The sequence below is a fragment of the Vicugna pacos genome, chromosome 17, assembly GCF_048564905.1.
Source record: "Vicugna pacos chromosome 17, VicPac4, whole genome shotgun sequence".
In the NCBI taxonomy this organism is placed as follows: Eukaryota; Metazoa; Chordata; class Mammalia; order Artiodactyla; family Camelidae; genus Vicugna; species Vicugna pacos.
In genome coordinates, this window is record NC_133003.1 from 54,660,751 (window position 1) to 54,676,356 (window position 15,606).

At 57.8% G+C, this 15,606-nt stretch overlaps 1 protein-coding gene across 4 annotated transcripts in view; it reads left to right on the forward strand.

Annotated features, from left to right (window-relative positions):
- MGLL (monoglyceride lipase) overlaps nt 1–15,606 on the forward strand; it is a 184,390-nt gene that overhangs the window by 164,187 nt on the left and 4,597 nt on the right. For all 4 annotated transcript variants that reach the window (XM_072941997.1, XM_015241356.3, XM_031676347.2 and 1 more), the window contains exon 6: nt 6,000–6,089. In XM_072941997.1, the coding sequence (XP_072798098.1) occupies nt 6,000–6,089 (90 nt within the window). The remainder of the gene's footprint in view (nt 1–5,999; nt 6,090–15,606) is intronic.

Consider the following 15,606-nt stretch of genomic DNA (forward strand, 5'->3'; position numbering starts at 1 on the left):
CTGAGTCCCCGGGGCGGAGGTGGGGCTTCTGGGCAGAGCCACCAGCACGGCCTTTCGAAGCCTCCTGCTGATAGAGTGCCTTGTCAAACCAGGAGCCAGCTTTCCCGGGGGGTGCAGGCCTCCTCTTGTTAACCAAGAAAAATTAGGTTTCCTGTTGCCCCCAGACCTGAGGACACGTCCTCCCCACGGTGAGAGCCGTTGCCGCCCTGGATCTGGAGCAGTTTCCTCTGACAGACTCTGTGATCATTTGCCCGCAGCAGACGTCTGGGTTCCCCACCACATGTGAAGTCTTGCCTGACAACCTTCTGAATGGGTCTCACAGAATCTTTATTTAAAACTTAATTGAACATTTTTAGAATAATACATTTATAGGGCTCAAAAGAGGGAGAGGGGGTGCAGTGCAGACTCCTCCCGGTGGAAGTGGGCAGCAGTTAGTCTGCGTCTCCACAGGTGCACACACCTGTGTCTCACGTGGTAGAAACTCTCTCTGTGCTTCCTGGTGGTTCTTTTGGTTGGCCTGTTTGTTTCTGTGGGTTAGGGTTTATTTGGTCTTTTTGCTTAGTGATACCTCTTGGTGCTCCGTCCTCACCTGGGTCAGGTGAGGCCCCTGCAGGGATGGTTCTGGGTCAGGTGAGGCCCCTGCAGGGATGGATCTGTGTCAGTGGAGGCCCCTGCAGGGATGATTCTGGGTCAGGTGAGGCCCCTGCAGGGATGGTTCTGGGTCAGGTGAGGGTCCCTGCAGTGGTGGCCCTGGGTCAGGTGAGGCCCCGCTGACTGACCTTTGGGTCTTTCCAGTTGTTCCCTCTTACGGACCCCAAAGGACAGATTCCTAGAGACCCCCTCTGGCTGAGGTGGTGGTGGAGGGGTCCTCCCCAGTCAAGTCTCACTTTTGAGGAGCAGAGAGTGGAGCTGAGTCATGACCTTGTGACCTCTCTCCAAGAGCATGGCTCTTTGACAGGTCAGGGGTTTGTTTCCCAGCAGCAAGTTCCTGAGGGAGGGATTCCAAAATCATTAAAGCCGGCAGCGTGAGACACCTGAGCCCTGGAGCACAGCCAGGCATGTGGAAGATGGCAGCCCCCCGCCCCAAAGCCAGATCCCCACCCCAGCTCTTGCTTGGTGCTCCGTGGTCAACAAGCTGGGGTGTATTTAGTCTGGGCAGGAGACGAGGGGGCAGAGGCCCTCAACGCTGTACTCAGGAGGTGTTTGGAGCAGGAGGAATTTAGAAGCAGAAATCTAGTGTCTCAGAACAAATCTCTGCTGTTAACGAGGCCCTTTCCAGGGCCTGTCCCACGTCCTGTGCCCTGGGCAAGGCAGCAGTGGAGTGGACCCCTTGCTGCCCAGTAGGTGTTGCACACTGAGGGACCCTTCCCTAGGAGGACAGAGCAACTCCCTTCTCTGGGGCAAAACCCCCAGTCCCCCTGGATTTCTGCCTAGGGTCAGGGCAGGGCTCAGCCTGCCAGGAGGGTAATCTACTAAACGACCTTCTCTGCCTGTTGCCTGGAGGTTGTCCCCTGGGGCCTGAGGTCTGTGATGCAGGAGCCAGGCCAGCCCGGTGCTTCCAGATGCTTCTCCCACACCGACCCGTCAACCCCTCACCTGGCCAGGTGAGGGAAGCCGCGAGGGGCTGCTGTGAACCCCCTACTCATGCCAGACACAAAGTCTTACTTCCTCTCCGTCACCGCCCTGTGAGGAAGGAAGGTTGTTTCCAATTTATAGACGAGGTGAGGCCTACTGTCTCCCTCAAGACCAGCGTGTGCTCCAGAAGGACACCCCCTTTGCCCGAAGCTGCCCTGGGTCAGCTGCCCTCAATGCTAGCGCCTCCCACCTGTCACTCGGCTGTTTAGTCACCAGACTCTGGGAGGCCTTGGAACAGGGTGGAGACGGGAGAGGCCTGGGGAGCTGGGACTCAGCTGTGACCATGAACCGGCCCCGGGGTTTGGCAGCAGCAATGCTCTGAGGGGCGTTGTCTCCTCTGTAAGGCACGCGAACTTCCTCTTCTGTCTGCGTGGGGGTGCCCTCCTTGCCCAGCGGAGCCCGGGGCTGTGTCCTGCCGCGCACCACATGCAGCTGTGCTCTCCTGGGCCCAGGCTGGCTTGCTGGGGCGCTCCAGGGGAGAGTGATTGCAATTACCTTCCTGTGTCAAGTCTGCCAAGGGGCAGAAGCTTGAAAGGATCTTCAGGAGCCGTTAAAACCTCTCGGGTCAATAAAGGGACTTACGCAAGTCACTGGTACTTAAAGTGATGGGGCTGCCATCAGTGGCTTGCTTCCCTGATGCTCTGCAGGAGGGGACCTCCCTTCCTGGAGAGTTGTCCTCCTTCATCCTGGGTGGGGTGGTCCAGGTCCAGCTGTGACGTGACATTTGCCGCTGAGCTCAGGTCCCCTCCTTCTTGGAGTCTCCACTCGGACTGGGGCCGACCGGGGCTTCTCCTCAGGGCCAGAAACCACAAGGGCAGTTGGGGACGAGCTCTGTGGACTTTGATCTCATGCAGCTGCCAGCAGCTTTTCCACTTCATTTCAAAATCCCCATTTTACAGATGGAGAAACTGAGGACCACATGCTTTCTCAGAGATTCAGAACCAAGGTCCGAACCCAAGTTTGCCAGGCTCTGAGTCCCCGAGACAGATTCTTCCACCTCATTGCCTCTCTTTTCCAGTGACGGTGTGTCTGATTGTCGTGGGTCTGGGGTCCCTGTGGAGTTAGCGTCAGCTCTGGTTGTACAAACTTGACTTTGCCTACTAGGGTCACGATGGATGGGGGGGTCTCTCCCTCAGAGGCCCATCCAGGGTCGCCCCTCTCCTGAGCTGGATCTGGGGCTCTTTCCACGCTCTCACAGGGCTGTCTGAAGAGTTTGGGACACTTGGTCGAAATGACATCAAGAACCGTAATATCTCGGATTCCACGTCGTTTTTGGGTGAGCCACGTCCCCTCACACCTCTGCCGCTTCTGTCTCCCTGTGGAATTAGGTGTGGGGCCCTGGCAGTTGAAGGAGGCCGGGGAAGGTGGTGTCGGGCAGCCTGGACAGATTGATCTTTCTGGTGTAGGGCGTGCCTAGCTCTCTCCGGCCCGCTGCTTCCTCACTGCATGACCTCAGGACCCTCCTCCACCTCATCTTCCTTTGTCGCCACAGTCAGCCCACCCCGTCTGCTTAGTTCTTTCTTCTCCTTCATTGGCCATCAGTTTACTTCATTGGGCTGAAGGAATAAACTCTGAAGCGCAGCAGGGAAAGTGAGTATCTTGAGCAGCCGCTCAGAGAGCCCGTCCCCATGTGACGGCTCTTTCCCTTTCCTGGGCTTGGTGGGGAAGAGGATAAGAAGCACCTTATCTTTTTTCTTTTGCTGTGACATTATTGTCATCAAAGGTTTACCTCTACCCAGTTGAGAATCTTGTTAGAAAGGTAGTTGGAACTTACTGTGCCAGTTTAGAAAAAGAGCTGAAGGTCAGAGTGGTGCAAACATCTCTCCCTGTGGCTCCTGCAAAAGGGCGGCTCGCACGTCATGTGTTTGTGTCCCTGGTCCCAACCTGTGGGGGTCAGAGACACGCCCTCTACCCCAGCTGCATCTTGGAATCACCTGGGAAGCTTAGCAAAAACGCAGATGCCTTGGCAATTTGGGGTGTGAGTGTTTTGGTTAAGAGGTACCTGTGGTAGGAGCAGAGACGCAAGGGTGAAAGTAAGTCTGGCCCTTCACAGGTGGCTGGTGGCTGTGCCCAGGTCCACGCAGAATTGGTGATGTGGGCAGTGGAACATACCTTGTTAGTGGCAGGCTTGTGAGAAATGGCGTGGGTGCCATGTGGTCTCTGTCCCTCACATTGGCAGCGGGGTGAGGGCCCTAGCGGTGTGTCCCTGGGCCTCTTCCTGGCTGTCAGCCTCTAATAGTGAGCGGATAGAAAGCTGCTTGCTGAAAACAGCTGTGTCCTTCGGGGCGCCGTGCTGGGCGAGGCCAGCAGACGGGCCAGGCTGGACCGCGTGGTCTGTTTCATCATGCGCGGCATCCCGCGGTCCCTGGGCATGGCAGGGTGGCAGGCGGAGTCAGCCGATAGCCCCCACGACCTTCGGGAGAGCAGCAGGGTGCTGGGGGTAGGCTCTGCGAAGTTGAGCCGCATCGGGGTTCCCTGACAACTTAGCCCTTGGGCCTCTCGTTGGAGGGGACAAGCCCTGCAACCCTGCCGTGGCGGAAGCGAGGCTGGTGGGGCCAGGCCCTGGGTCCATGGCCTCTCTGCAGCGCAGAGCGCTTCTTACCTGTGCTTCCTTGTTGTTTATGCATTTTTACCCTATGGACGCACAGCTCCCAACTCCTGAATTAGGTTCCCAGAGGAGCCCCCAGATCCTGGAGTTCCCAGACCTTTACTCTGTGTTTGGAAACACCCAGATCCTCCTCTTCCATAGAACTCCCGGAATCCCCAGCCCTCCAGGCTCGAGCTTGCCCGTGGAGCTGCCCACACCCCACCTTGAGTCCTGAACCTGCCAGCAGATCACAGCCCGGCCCTAGCACAGAGTTCCAAGCTGGGGTGCCACAGGCTTCTACGCTGTGTTGGCAGAGTGCCAGGCACATCCGTGGACACGTGAGGTTTGCTGGTCTGGACGCTGAGCTTGGGTGCAGTGAGCTGCAGTGGTCTTGCTGGCCAGGGTGCCATCCTTGAACCATGTGGGTCTCAGGACAGATTCACACCCTAGTGATCTTTTAGGAACAAAGCCCGCCGGATACTCGGCCATCTGAGAACCAGCTGTGATGGGGGGTCGCATCAGGCATGTGCCGGCAGACGTGAGAGGACGTGGTAAAGGGGCTGGGGTGCAGCAGTGATGTCGCCAGGGGGGACACCTGGGCTGCTGGTTTTGATTGTCCTCAGGCGAGGTTCGGCTCTCAGTCACATTCGTAGGGAGAAGAGGGTTAACAGAGGCTGATGGCACGAAGGGAGAGAGTGGCTTCATCCCAGAAGTCTGCCCTCAGCCAGCCGCCGCCGTCACCGGGAGCCTGTTCTCTCGTCTGTTGAGTGAGGATAGAACCTCACTGCATGGCGTTTGTGTCAAGGTCAGGAGACTGGGCACCTAGGACTGTGCCCAGCATACCCAAGGTTGTTCCTGGGTCGATGTGGCAAGGGGCTGAGGGGACAGCAGTTCTCAGCTCTGTGATACGCCCTCGGCACAGACCGAGAGTCCACTGCTCGACACCTTCCATGTGATTCTAATTTCAGCCTTTCGCAGCTCGTGTTTGAAATAGCATCTTTCATCCCGGGTGTCTGCACAGCACAGAAACAGAACAGACCCCTCTGCAGGCACAAGTGTGAGATCAGGTTCACGCTTTTCCTGGGTAAACACCAGATCAGCAGGAGGAGCGGGTGGGAGGGTCTGCACCTGATCAGGGTCACGTTCAAGGAGCGGATATTAAGCACTACTGTGTATCGGTACCTTTGGACACAATGGTCCTGTTGGCAGCTGAGGGAACAGACCCAGTGGGGTCCAGATCTGTGTCCCTGTGCCTGGGGCAGCCCAGCCAGGACCCAGATGGGCCTCTCCCTCTGCCCCACACCTAATCAGCCTGGTGACGGTTTCTGCTTCCCCAGACGATCACAAATTCTTCCTGATCAGGGCAGGTCCTGCCTCCCCCTCAGGTGCCTGGGTGCTTCTGCTCCTGCTGTCTTTTGAGAATCCTGAGAAGCGGCTTGTGCACAAGCACTCAGCTAAGTGGCTCCTGCAATAATTCAGAATCACAACCCACGTGTGATTGTGGGGGTGGGGGGCCAACATGGAATTGGGAGCTGCAAAAAATAGGTGTGGGGTCCGCGGCCCCAGGGCAGCTGCCTCCCGCCTGGCTCACCAGCAGTGGAGGGAGCCAGGCCAGGGAGCTGTCTGTCAGAGCGGGAGAGTCCTTGGCTGCCCAGCCCGGGAACAAGCCTGGCCAGTGTCCGTCCAGGCGTCATCCTCCTTAATCGACTGTAAGCTGCCCCGTGGGCAGAGCTGAGCGGGGTCCCATCGCACTCACCTCGTCTCCCCTCCCACCTAGGTCCTTGCTGCGAAAGTTCTCAACCTTGTCCTGCCAAACATGTCCCTGGGCCCGATCGACTCCAGCATGCTCTCGCGAAATAAGGCAGAGGTGAGTCTTTCTGAAAACGTGAGCAGTTGGGGGCTGATGACTGAGTGAAGGCAGTAGCCTGCATGGGAAATTGGGGTTCATCTCTGCCACGGCCTTTTACCACCATTCTGCCGAGGCCCTGCGCAGTGATGAGGACACACAGATGTGGCTTCAGGATTGGGTGAGAAGGGCCGGGCGGTGCTGCCTGAGCAGTGCCCGGGTGTGCAGAGGAGCTGACCAGATGAGGCTCGTGTGTATCAGCCACAGTTCCTTTGGTTGTAGGTGGCAGAAACCCAAGTCAAGGCGATTTAAACAAAAAGAGGGATTTGTTGGTGAGTGTGTAACGAAGGGCTTCAGGCATGGCTGGACCCAGGGGTTCAGAGTCCTGTTCACCATCTGTCTCTCCCCACTTCTCCCATCCCCTAGTTTGGCCTCATTCCCAAGAAGCCTCAAGGCTGATGGTCCAAGCCTGGGTATTCATCCAGGAAAGGGGGCAGTGTCAGCTCTACCCAACCTCATGGCCTGAGAGCAGAGAAGGGCAGTTCTGGGGGTGGGGGGGGGGAAGTACGGAGGTGGGGGAGGTATTGGGATAGGGCAGCAGAGGACAGAAGAATGGGTTCAGGCCAGGCTAACGCCGTATGTCCAGGGCTTAGGAGCTGGAGAGGGTGAGAGGAAGAGGGTTCCCGGTGGAGGAAACAGCATGGGTGAAGACCCTGGCACGGAGAGCCCATTTGCAGGACAGCCAGTGATTCAGTTTGACCGCAGGGTAGAGGGTGAGCTGAGGTCAGATCACGAGGCACCTCACCAACCCCCCCAGCCCCCTCTCCCAGGATCCACTGTCCTCTGTAAGAGCAAACCAGCCCCAAGATGCCAGAAAGCAGGGCAAGGTAGCCTTGAGAGAGACACACTGGGGGTGTGCCACCGTCCATCTCTGCCTCTGGGACCAGGCACCAGGGTCGGCACAGACCTCGTGTGCCTGAGGCACTGGGGTCACACAGAGTCCGAGGCCCCAGTGGCTGGGGGTCGGTCTGTTAAGGTGCCGCTCAGTGAACCAACCCACCTCCCCTTGAGTGGTGGGACCCTCATGCTCTGTACCAGGCTAGTGTCGCGTCCTCATCCACTCGTGGCTGCCCTGGGTTGCAGGTGAGCAGACCCAGGCTCCTCAGGACACAAGCCTGGGGTCACCTGCTGGTGGGACTAGCCTGAGAGTGGAGATGGGTGGGTCCCTGGCCTGCTCTGTTGAGGGGCGACCCACCCCACCGCCATGGGCTTCCGGCCGCAGATAGGCAGCCATCCTTCAGTTCTCCTTGGGTTAAGGAAGCAACTGCCCTGTCCTGCCTTCATCCCATGTTGCCTTGGGAGCCAGGAATCACAGAGCCACTGGCTCCCTGCAGACCCTGGGAAGTGGAGCGGGTGCTGGGCATCCCAGTGGGCTCCCCGCTCCCCTAGGGCTTGAGCAGTCAAACTCTGGCTTCTAGATAGAATTTGGACTCCTGGCCCCTGAGCCACGTGGAGAGCAGGCTGCTTAAGGGGAACCCATCCCCACTGTGTAAGGAGAAACATTTACAACCAGGGGTCAAAACTCCCAGGCCTCCAAGGGCCAGCTGCTTGTGAATCTGGCTCGTGTGGGGCTCTGAGGAGTTGTGGGGCCGGAGGGGAACCAGAGGGTAGCCAGTGTGCCCAAGTCATCCACATTCCGTTTGATTCTTCATCTAATTTAAAAAACACAGTGTCTCCCAAACCCACACCTTGGGGCCAGATTTGACCGACCAGGGTCAAGAGTATTTGAGTAAAGAAAAAAAGATTTTCACCCCAAAAGGCAGATCTGTATGGTGAAAAGATGCAACGTGAGGACTCAGAAAGACCACATGTATACTGTTCGGTTTAATCCTGGCATGGGTGAGGATGGCTTAACCCCATTTCACAGATGAGGAAACTGCGGCTCGGAGGTTCAATAGCTTGTCCAAGGTTGCACAACCAGTCGGGGCAGAGCTGGGATCTGAAGCCCTTGTTGGAAAAGTCCTGCTTGGGCGCCTCCTTCCAGCTGGTGTTTACAGGTGAAGCTCTTCCTCCTGATGTGTAGGTTCTGGTTCCCGCGGCCGGGGTGGTGCAGGATCACCTGGCGCTGGGGGCGGTCATGTGGACAGGGCCTCCTCCAGCCGCCGCAGCGGGATCACGCTCTGGCTTGAGTGTGGGTCTCGTCCCACCTATGGTCTTGGAAGCAGCTGTGCTGGGGGGTGGGGGTCTCCCTGGGAGCCTCTGAGAGGGACATCCAGGAGCAGGCCCGAGGAGTTCGCCTGCCCCCTGGAAGTTCACTGGCAGAGAGGAAGGAAAAAAAGAGGATTATGAGATGATTCCAAACCGTCTTTATTTGAAAGTAGCAAATTTCAGAGCTTTTCATGTTCTTTTCAAAATAATGCAGAATTTCACTGAAGGCCTTATAAAACCACAGGAGTCTGGGTGAACCTGCAGCTTGCAGGCCCCCCTCCCTGCTTGGCCCCATCCCGTCCTGGGTCTCACACCATCGTGTATCGGGTTCCTGACAGGTCAGGTCAGCACTGATAACTTCCCTGCAGGGAAGACGCGGAGGCAGGCAGGAGGCTGTTCGGCCCGGAGGCTGGGCTGCAGTGGGAATGACCAGTGCTGGCGGATCAGATCCTCAGCAGAGAACTAGCCCCTTGCCTGTTGTCAGGCTCAGTCACCCTTTCAGCATTCTGCTGAGCGTTAAAAATAGCAATGCCGAGGGGGAAAATGTGTTCAGAAAAGGCACATCTTCAGCAAAGATGCGTCCCCTGAGAGCCTGCAGTGATGGCAGCCTCAGAAGAGAAGAAACGTTTGCCTAACAAGCCTGCTGGGATAGGACAGAGGGAGGGAGGGGGGGCGCAGGCTGGGGCACGGGAGCAGGGAAGACTGGGAGTGGGGCAGCAGGCCGGCTCTGCCCTCTGTTTGGGGTGTGCTGCAACCCCCTCACTGGCACCACTTCCTGGCCGCGAGCCCTCAGGGTGCATAGGAGTCCAGGCAGAAGTGCCTGGCATGTTCTCACCACCACCCAGCGCACACTGTGGCAGCCCTCCATCCTGCCTCAGCTCCCGGAGGTCAGTCTCATTACCAGTATTTACATTTGCGGAGATTTGGGCCAGAGAGGGCAAGTGATTTACCTGAGGACACACAGCTACTAAGTAAGGATTTGAGCCCAGGTCTCTCTCCAGGCCTTGCCACTAAACTGCTCCTGCACTAAAACCTTGGGGACAAGTAACTTGCTAGTCAGCATTTTTATGCTTGTTGACACATTCAGGGTACCGGTCAGAACGCTGGCGTCCTGGCGTGTTCGCCATTCCATCCTCAACACCAGACGGTGCATCCCTCCCACTCTGAAAAGCCTTGAGTGTTCTAGACGGTTCTCCAGCCAGGGCCCGTGGGGGGAGGGGCGGGGGTGTTGCTGAGGACCGTGGTGCCCGCAGACTGTGGTAGCTTATCCCGTTGGTGACGAGCAGGCTCCCTGCTTTCCCTCCCGGATCTGTCTTCGGGCTTGTGTCAGGTCGTCTGCTGGGAGAGCCACTGTCACAGACTAGGGCAGTATGTTTTCTAGAACCAAGCCCCTGTTCTCTGAGGCTGTGCTGGGACGCCCTCCAGGCACATCCTGGCTGCCTGGCTGGTTTATATTCACACCAGCCAGCCATATGGTGCGTTCTGGGCACCCGGAGCGCTGGGAGGCGGGCCACCTCTGCTTCCCTGCACTTCTGTAGGTGGGTGCTGCTCCAGACCCCCACCCAGTATTTCCCTTGTGCCCGGCACCAGGGGTCAGGCCCCCTGCTCCCTGCCCATCTTCTGCCCACGTCTCCCTGTGGCCCTTGGGAGGCTCCTGCTGGGTCTTGGAAGGCCCGGCCAGCCTGAGGCTTCTGACTAATTGTAACCACAGCTAAAGATAGGCCCAGCCTCCCACGCTGTCCCCAGGACAGGGCCTCCCACAGAGGCCCTCGGAGGACTGGTGATTACTTCCCAGGGTGCCTCGCCGTCACTCAACAGCCCGTATCCCCGCAGAAGACTTGTCTATTTCAGGCAGCTGATAATTTACCAACGCCTTAAAAAATAACGAGCCATTAGAAGCTCTCCCAGCATGTGTGGTTCCACATGTGGGCGGCTGCTAGTGCTGGGCACGTATGTAAACCGTCCACCTTGGTCCAGTGCCCTGCACACGGGGCTCGTGTTTCCTGTTCCCAGTCCCCCTCCCACCACCAACTCTGGCAGAAACAGCTCTGAGCACAGAGTCTGTCCCTGACGCCAGCAACTTTCATGGCATTAGAAAGGCCAGGGACTCTGTAGAGAAAATGTCAGATTGTTCCAGTTGCCAGCCAGACCCAAGACAAAATGAGGCCCCCCCCCGGCCCTGCAGGCCCAGCTGACCTTCTCCCTTGGCACCTTCATGTGGTCCAGCAAGAAAGCAGCTGCTCTTGGCCAGGCGCACACAGGGGCAGAGCCCGCAAGGCCTCCCAGAGTTACATCTGTCACCTCGCTGCAGGCCAGGAGCTGTGGACCAAACCCCGGTTTACACGTGGATCCGACGCAACCCACTCGCCAGGGTTTGGGATGCTGGGCAAGCCAGACACAAGCCCCAGACAGGATGCTGGTCACAGGGGTCGTCCTGCCCCAAGCCTGCCCAGGGCATGTGTGGCTCCTAATGGCAAGGGGGTCAAAGTAAAGAACGTGAGAACCGAGGCTGCAGGGAAAGGGGTGGTCCAAGTCAGCCAACTTTCTCTCCAATTTTTAATTCCAGTAATTTTCAAATCGACAGGAAAGCTGACCCAGTAGGACGGCACCCACCTCCTCCTCCCCAGGGTTCACCAGCGGGAAACACTCAGCCACACTCTGTATTTGCGCTCAAATAGGAAATGTCAGAATAGGGTGTGTTTTAAATCCTTTAAAATGTGTTGTGGTAAGAGATACAGAGTGTGAAATTTCCGTCTCCACTAGCTCTAGGTGTGCGGTTCAGGGGCATTAAGTGCCGGCACACTGTTCGGCTGCCTCCACCGCCGTCTCCAGAACTCTCTCATCTTCCTTGGCTGTAACTCTTCCCACCCCCACCGCCTCCCTGGTGCCCCCCGCCCCCCGTCCTGTGGGTGTGGCTGCCCAGGGCCTCCCTGCCCTGTGACGGCTCGGTCACTGAGCATCACGTCCTCGGGCTCGTCCGTGGTGCAGCAGGTGTCAGGATCCCCTTCCTTTGTAAGGCTGGATGATACTCCATTGTAAGTATAGGCCATGTCTGGTTTATCCGTTTGTCTGTCAGTGGGCACCTGGGTTGCTTCCCCTTCTTGGCTACTGTGAACAATGCTGCTGTGAACATGGGTCTGCAAATATTCTCTTCAGAGCCCTGCTTTCAGTTCTTTAGGGTTTACACCCGAAGTGGGGTTGCCAGGCCGTTTTTATTTGCGTCTCTCTAATGGTCAGTGGTGTTGAGCTTCTTCCCACCTGCTTTCTCGGCCATTTGTATGTCTTTGGAGAAATGTCTATTCAAGTACCTTGTCCGTCGTCTGATCAAGTTGGTTTGGTGGTTGTAGTTCTTTGTATATTCTGGGTAGTAACCCCTCACACACAGATAGATGATTTGCAGATGTTTTCTCTCATCCTGTGGCAGGGGGTCTTTGATGGACATGTAGTCCAGTTTATCTATTTTTTCTTTTGGTGCCTGTGCTTTTGGTGTCATAGTCAAGAGATTGTTGCCAAATCCAATGTCATAAAGCAGACGCTTTGTTTCGGCTGAAGCTTCGGAAAGTAAGACGGCTGCAGATCCCGCGATCGTACTTGGGCATGCGCTGCCCAAGAGGAAGGAGCCGGAATGAGGACCTCCGGACGCAGCCTGTCCCGTCGCCGCGTGTGGAAGGTAGCAGTGGTTCTCGACCCCCTGCTCGTGGCCTGTCACCCCTGGTCCGTATTCCCATTTCCTCTAGGTGGCGAGGAATGTGATCTTGCTGTTTTGTGAGCAGCAGTTGTGAAAGCCGGCCTGCAGGCCCCGGTGATTGTTTCCTGGTTCTCTTGTCGTAACAGGGGGCCGTGGCTAGGTGGCGAACACGGGCCTGCTTTTCCCTTCCCTCAGTGGGCACTCAGGGGCTGGGTCCAGGACCACACTGCAGTGACCTGCACTCCCAAGGTGCACGTGCGGGCGGCCTTCTGTATCGTTTCTGTTCAGAAGGAGTCCTGGGCGCCCTGTGGTGGGTTTGTGCGAGCCACTTGCACCCCCAGGCCCGGGGCCTGACCTGCCGGCCCTGCTCGTGACTCACAGAGCAGACGATCTCCAGGAGCTCAGACTTCTCAGCAAAAGCAGTGCCTGGGGAAGGGTGGCCAGTGACTCGCGTGCCCTGGGGTCAGTGGCAGTTCATACGTGTAGGCTAATCCCGATTAATCCTCTGGGTCAAGAATGGACCTGCAGGCCCTTATTTCTGATGGCTCTTGTCTACCTCAGGACTTCCAACCCCAGGTGGCACCTGCTCTGGGGCTGGAGGGGAACGCGGGCCTTTTGGTGAACAGGGTTTTTGCTCCCCGACTCGGGGAGACTTTCTGCAAAGTCAGGCAGAGCCCTCCTCTCCCCTCCGCCAGCCTGCAGGCGGCACATCAGGTCAACAGACTCAGTGGCATTCCCGCTTCCGGCCAGAGGCCACCTTCCAGGGTCACATCAGTGGATCTGTTACAAGGATGAAGAGGCAGGCAGAGGGCTTGGTGGGAAAGGCCAGAGGAGAGGTTTTCTCTCATTCATCTCTGTCCATGCCAAATCGCGTTTCCTGCCGTTTAAGGCAAAGGTGTGACGTGAGGATGGGTCTCAGCAAAGACCCACTGGCTTATCCTAGAGTTCCTATGGGTTTTAGGGTTCAGAGATTACACGGGTAGGATTGTTGTGTTTTTTTGCAGTATGCTGGAGAAGGCTCTGATGTCCCTGTGGTGAAAATGGATGAATTAAGAGAGATCTAAACAGTAGAGGAAGGAGGTGGGAATCCAGGATGGGCTCTAAAGTACAGGTAGGGGGTGGAGGTGAGGCTCCTCTAGGAAGAGGGAGGGCTGGGAGGGAAGTGGGGCAGGAAGACCAGCTGTAGACATGTCTGTGGGGCATGTACCTGAGGGAAACTCGGGGCTGGGCTGCTCTGTGAAGAGGAAGTGTCACGCAGGCAGGGCCCTTGCTTGTGCTCAAGAAGGGCCCCTCGTCCCTTTGGCAGGCTGCGAGGGGTGGGGGCCTCCGGGGCCCAGATGCTTCTGCTCCTCTCCAGAGACGCATCCCTGTCTTTTCTGAGGTTTGCTAGTTCCCTGCCACCCCCCACCTCCTGGCCGACTAAGCCCACAGGCCTCTCTGGACAGGTAGCACAGCGTGGGAAGTGGGGGGCTGAGGATGCTGACTGGGGGCCCGAACACACTGCCTGGTTCTTATCCTGGCTCCACCCCTTACTTGCTGTGTGACTTTGGGTGAGTGGCCTGACTTCTCTGAGCCTCAGTCTCCTCATGTGTAAAATGGGATTAATAATAATCATCCCTTTAAAAAAAAATCGTCCCTGCACAGGGTTCCTGCAGAGGTTGAGCAGGCAAGGACACGTGGCGCGCTAAGCGCAGAGCTGGGGCTCGGAGTCGGCACTGCTAGTGCTGTTCTGAGTCAAAGCCAGCTTTCAGCCCACCTGGGGCGGGGGTTTCAGGGCAGGCCAGGAGGTTGGCTGTGGGGGTGACGTGTAGATTTTGCTCAACCAGAAGTGTCAGAAGACGCTCAGCTGCGGATTGCCGCTTCACTCACTGTGCTCTAGGACAGAGTTTCTTCAAAAGGCAGACGCGGCCCTTGGCTTGTTCCTGGCCGTGGAGTTCAGCCTGGCTGAACCCTGCCAGGGCCCCTGGCGGCGCAGGTGCCGGAGACCAGGACACATGGGAGGGGCCTTCCTGCCGGGACCTTGAAGCCCAGGGCCCCCAGCGCCTCCTCTCACCCCCCTGGGTCACGTTCACCTTCGCTGTGGGCCAGAATCTGGTTGAGCCTCCCGGCGTCCTCTTGGGCAAGATGTCAGGGCTGGGTGACCCCCTTCCCAAGAAGGAAGACTTCAGGTCTCAGCCAGTGGACGCCCCCCTGGAGGTTGGTCATCTGGAGCAAAGATGGTCTCGCGTGGCCTGGGGTCCGCAGCCTCGGCTGACACGTCCCCGGCTGTGCTCCAGAAGTGGGGGGCCGAGCTGCGAGAGAGATGCTACAGGCCAAGTTGTTGCTGTGTTTCTAACCAGACCTGGTTCTGAGGTCACCGATTCCCGCGCTGCGGGAAGTAAAGGAAGTAAAGCGGGGATCCTGGTGCCTCTCCCCCCCACTCCCGACAGCCACATCCTGCAAGACCACAGGGTCACAGCGCCAGGACACCGACGTGGGTCAGGCAGGCCGTCCCCACAGAGACCCCTGTGTTGCCATCTTACAGCTGCACCCCCTTTCTTCCTACCTCCCCCACCAGGCCTGACAGCCACTAACCTGGCCTCCATTTCTCCAAGATGTCATTTTAAGAATGTCTTGGAGATGAAATCACACAGTACGTCGTCTTTGGGGACCAACTTTTTGGTCTTTGGTTCTGAATGAGCTCAGGCTGCTGATCAGTGCTCTGGGCCTGGAGGGAGAGCCCTGTCTGTCTCCTGCCTGGGGGCCCAGGACACAGCCCTCCCCCATAAGAACTTTTGCTGGATTTAGGTCTTAAGCCCTCAAAAAACAAAGGCTGCCGTGATTGGGCCAGGAGGGTTACTTGAGGGGAAGGTTTGGGGCCTCTGAGCCTCATTTCCCTCTCTGCCTGCTCCGTCTGCCCCTGCCCGGCTGCAGCTGGCACCAGGGCCTACCCTTTGCCCGACACAGCTCGCAGCTCCTCCCCAGGCCCTGAGTAGCCACTGTGTACACAGGGCCTACGTGCTCAGGATGTGGAAAAGGAAGCCACAAGCAGGAAGCCAATAGGGCCGTCAGAGCAATTAACCTGGACCCAACTCCCCGAGGGGCCTCGTGGCCGGTCAGCAGGCAGGGTGCCAGGCCACTCAAGAAGGAGGGGGCCCATGGGCTCGGGCCCTGTGTGTCATGGGGTCACCCTGCAACCAGGGCCCTGCAGCACTGGGAGGGGTGCGACACAGCAGGCCCTCCTGCTGCTGCGTGGAGACCCCAACACCACAGCCTAACCAGGAGGGAGGTGCACTTTCCTGGTGGGTGACAGCCCCTTGTCACTCTCTGTTTTTGGGGTGCAGCCCTCGTCCATGTGGCCCCAGCTCTGTCCCTATTCTGCCCATGTTCTGGGCAGCGGGAGGAGGGTAGGGAGCTGAGGGGCCGGGCAAACCCCAGACCAGGGAGCACATGGCACACACCTTGCTTCCTGCTGGCCAGAATGTGGTCAGGTTACAACACTTAGCTGCAAGGGGGGCTGGGATGCGATTTTTCTTCCAGGGATTGTGTTCCAAAGGAACCGCTCAGGGTTCTCCGGGGAGCAAGGGGATTGGGGTGACTAGTAAAGGGCAGGTTCCTCGTCTGCACATCAGGGTAATGGGAGCCATGCCCTGTTGAACCCTT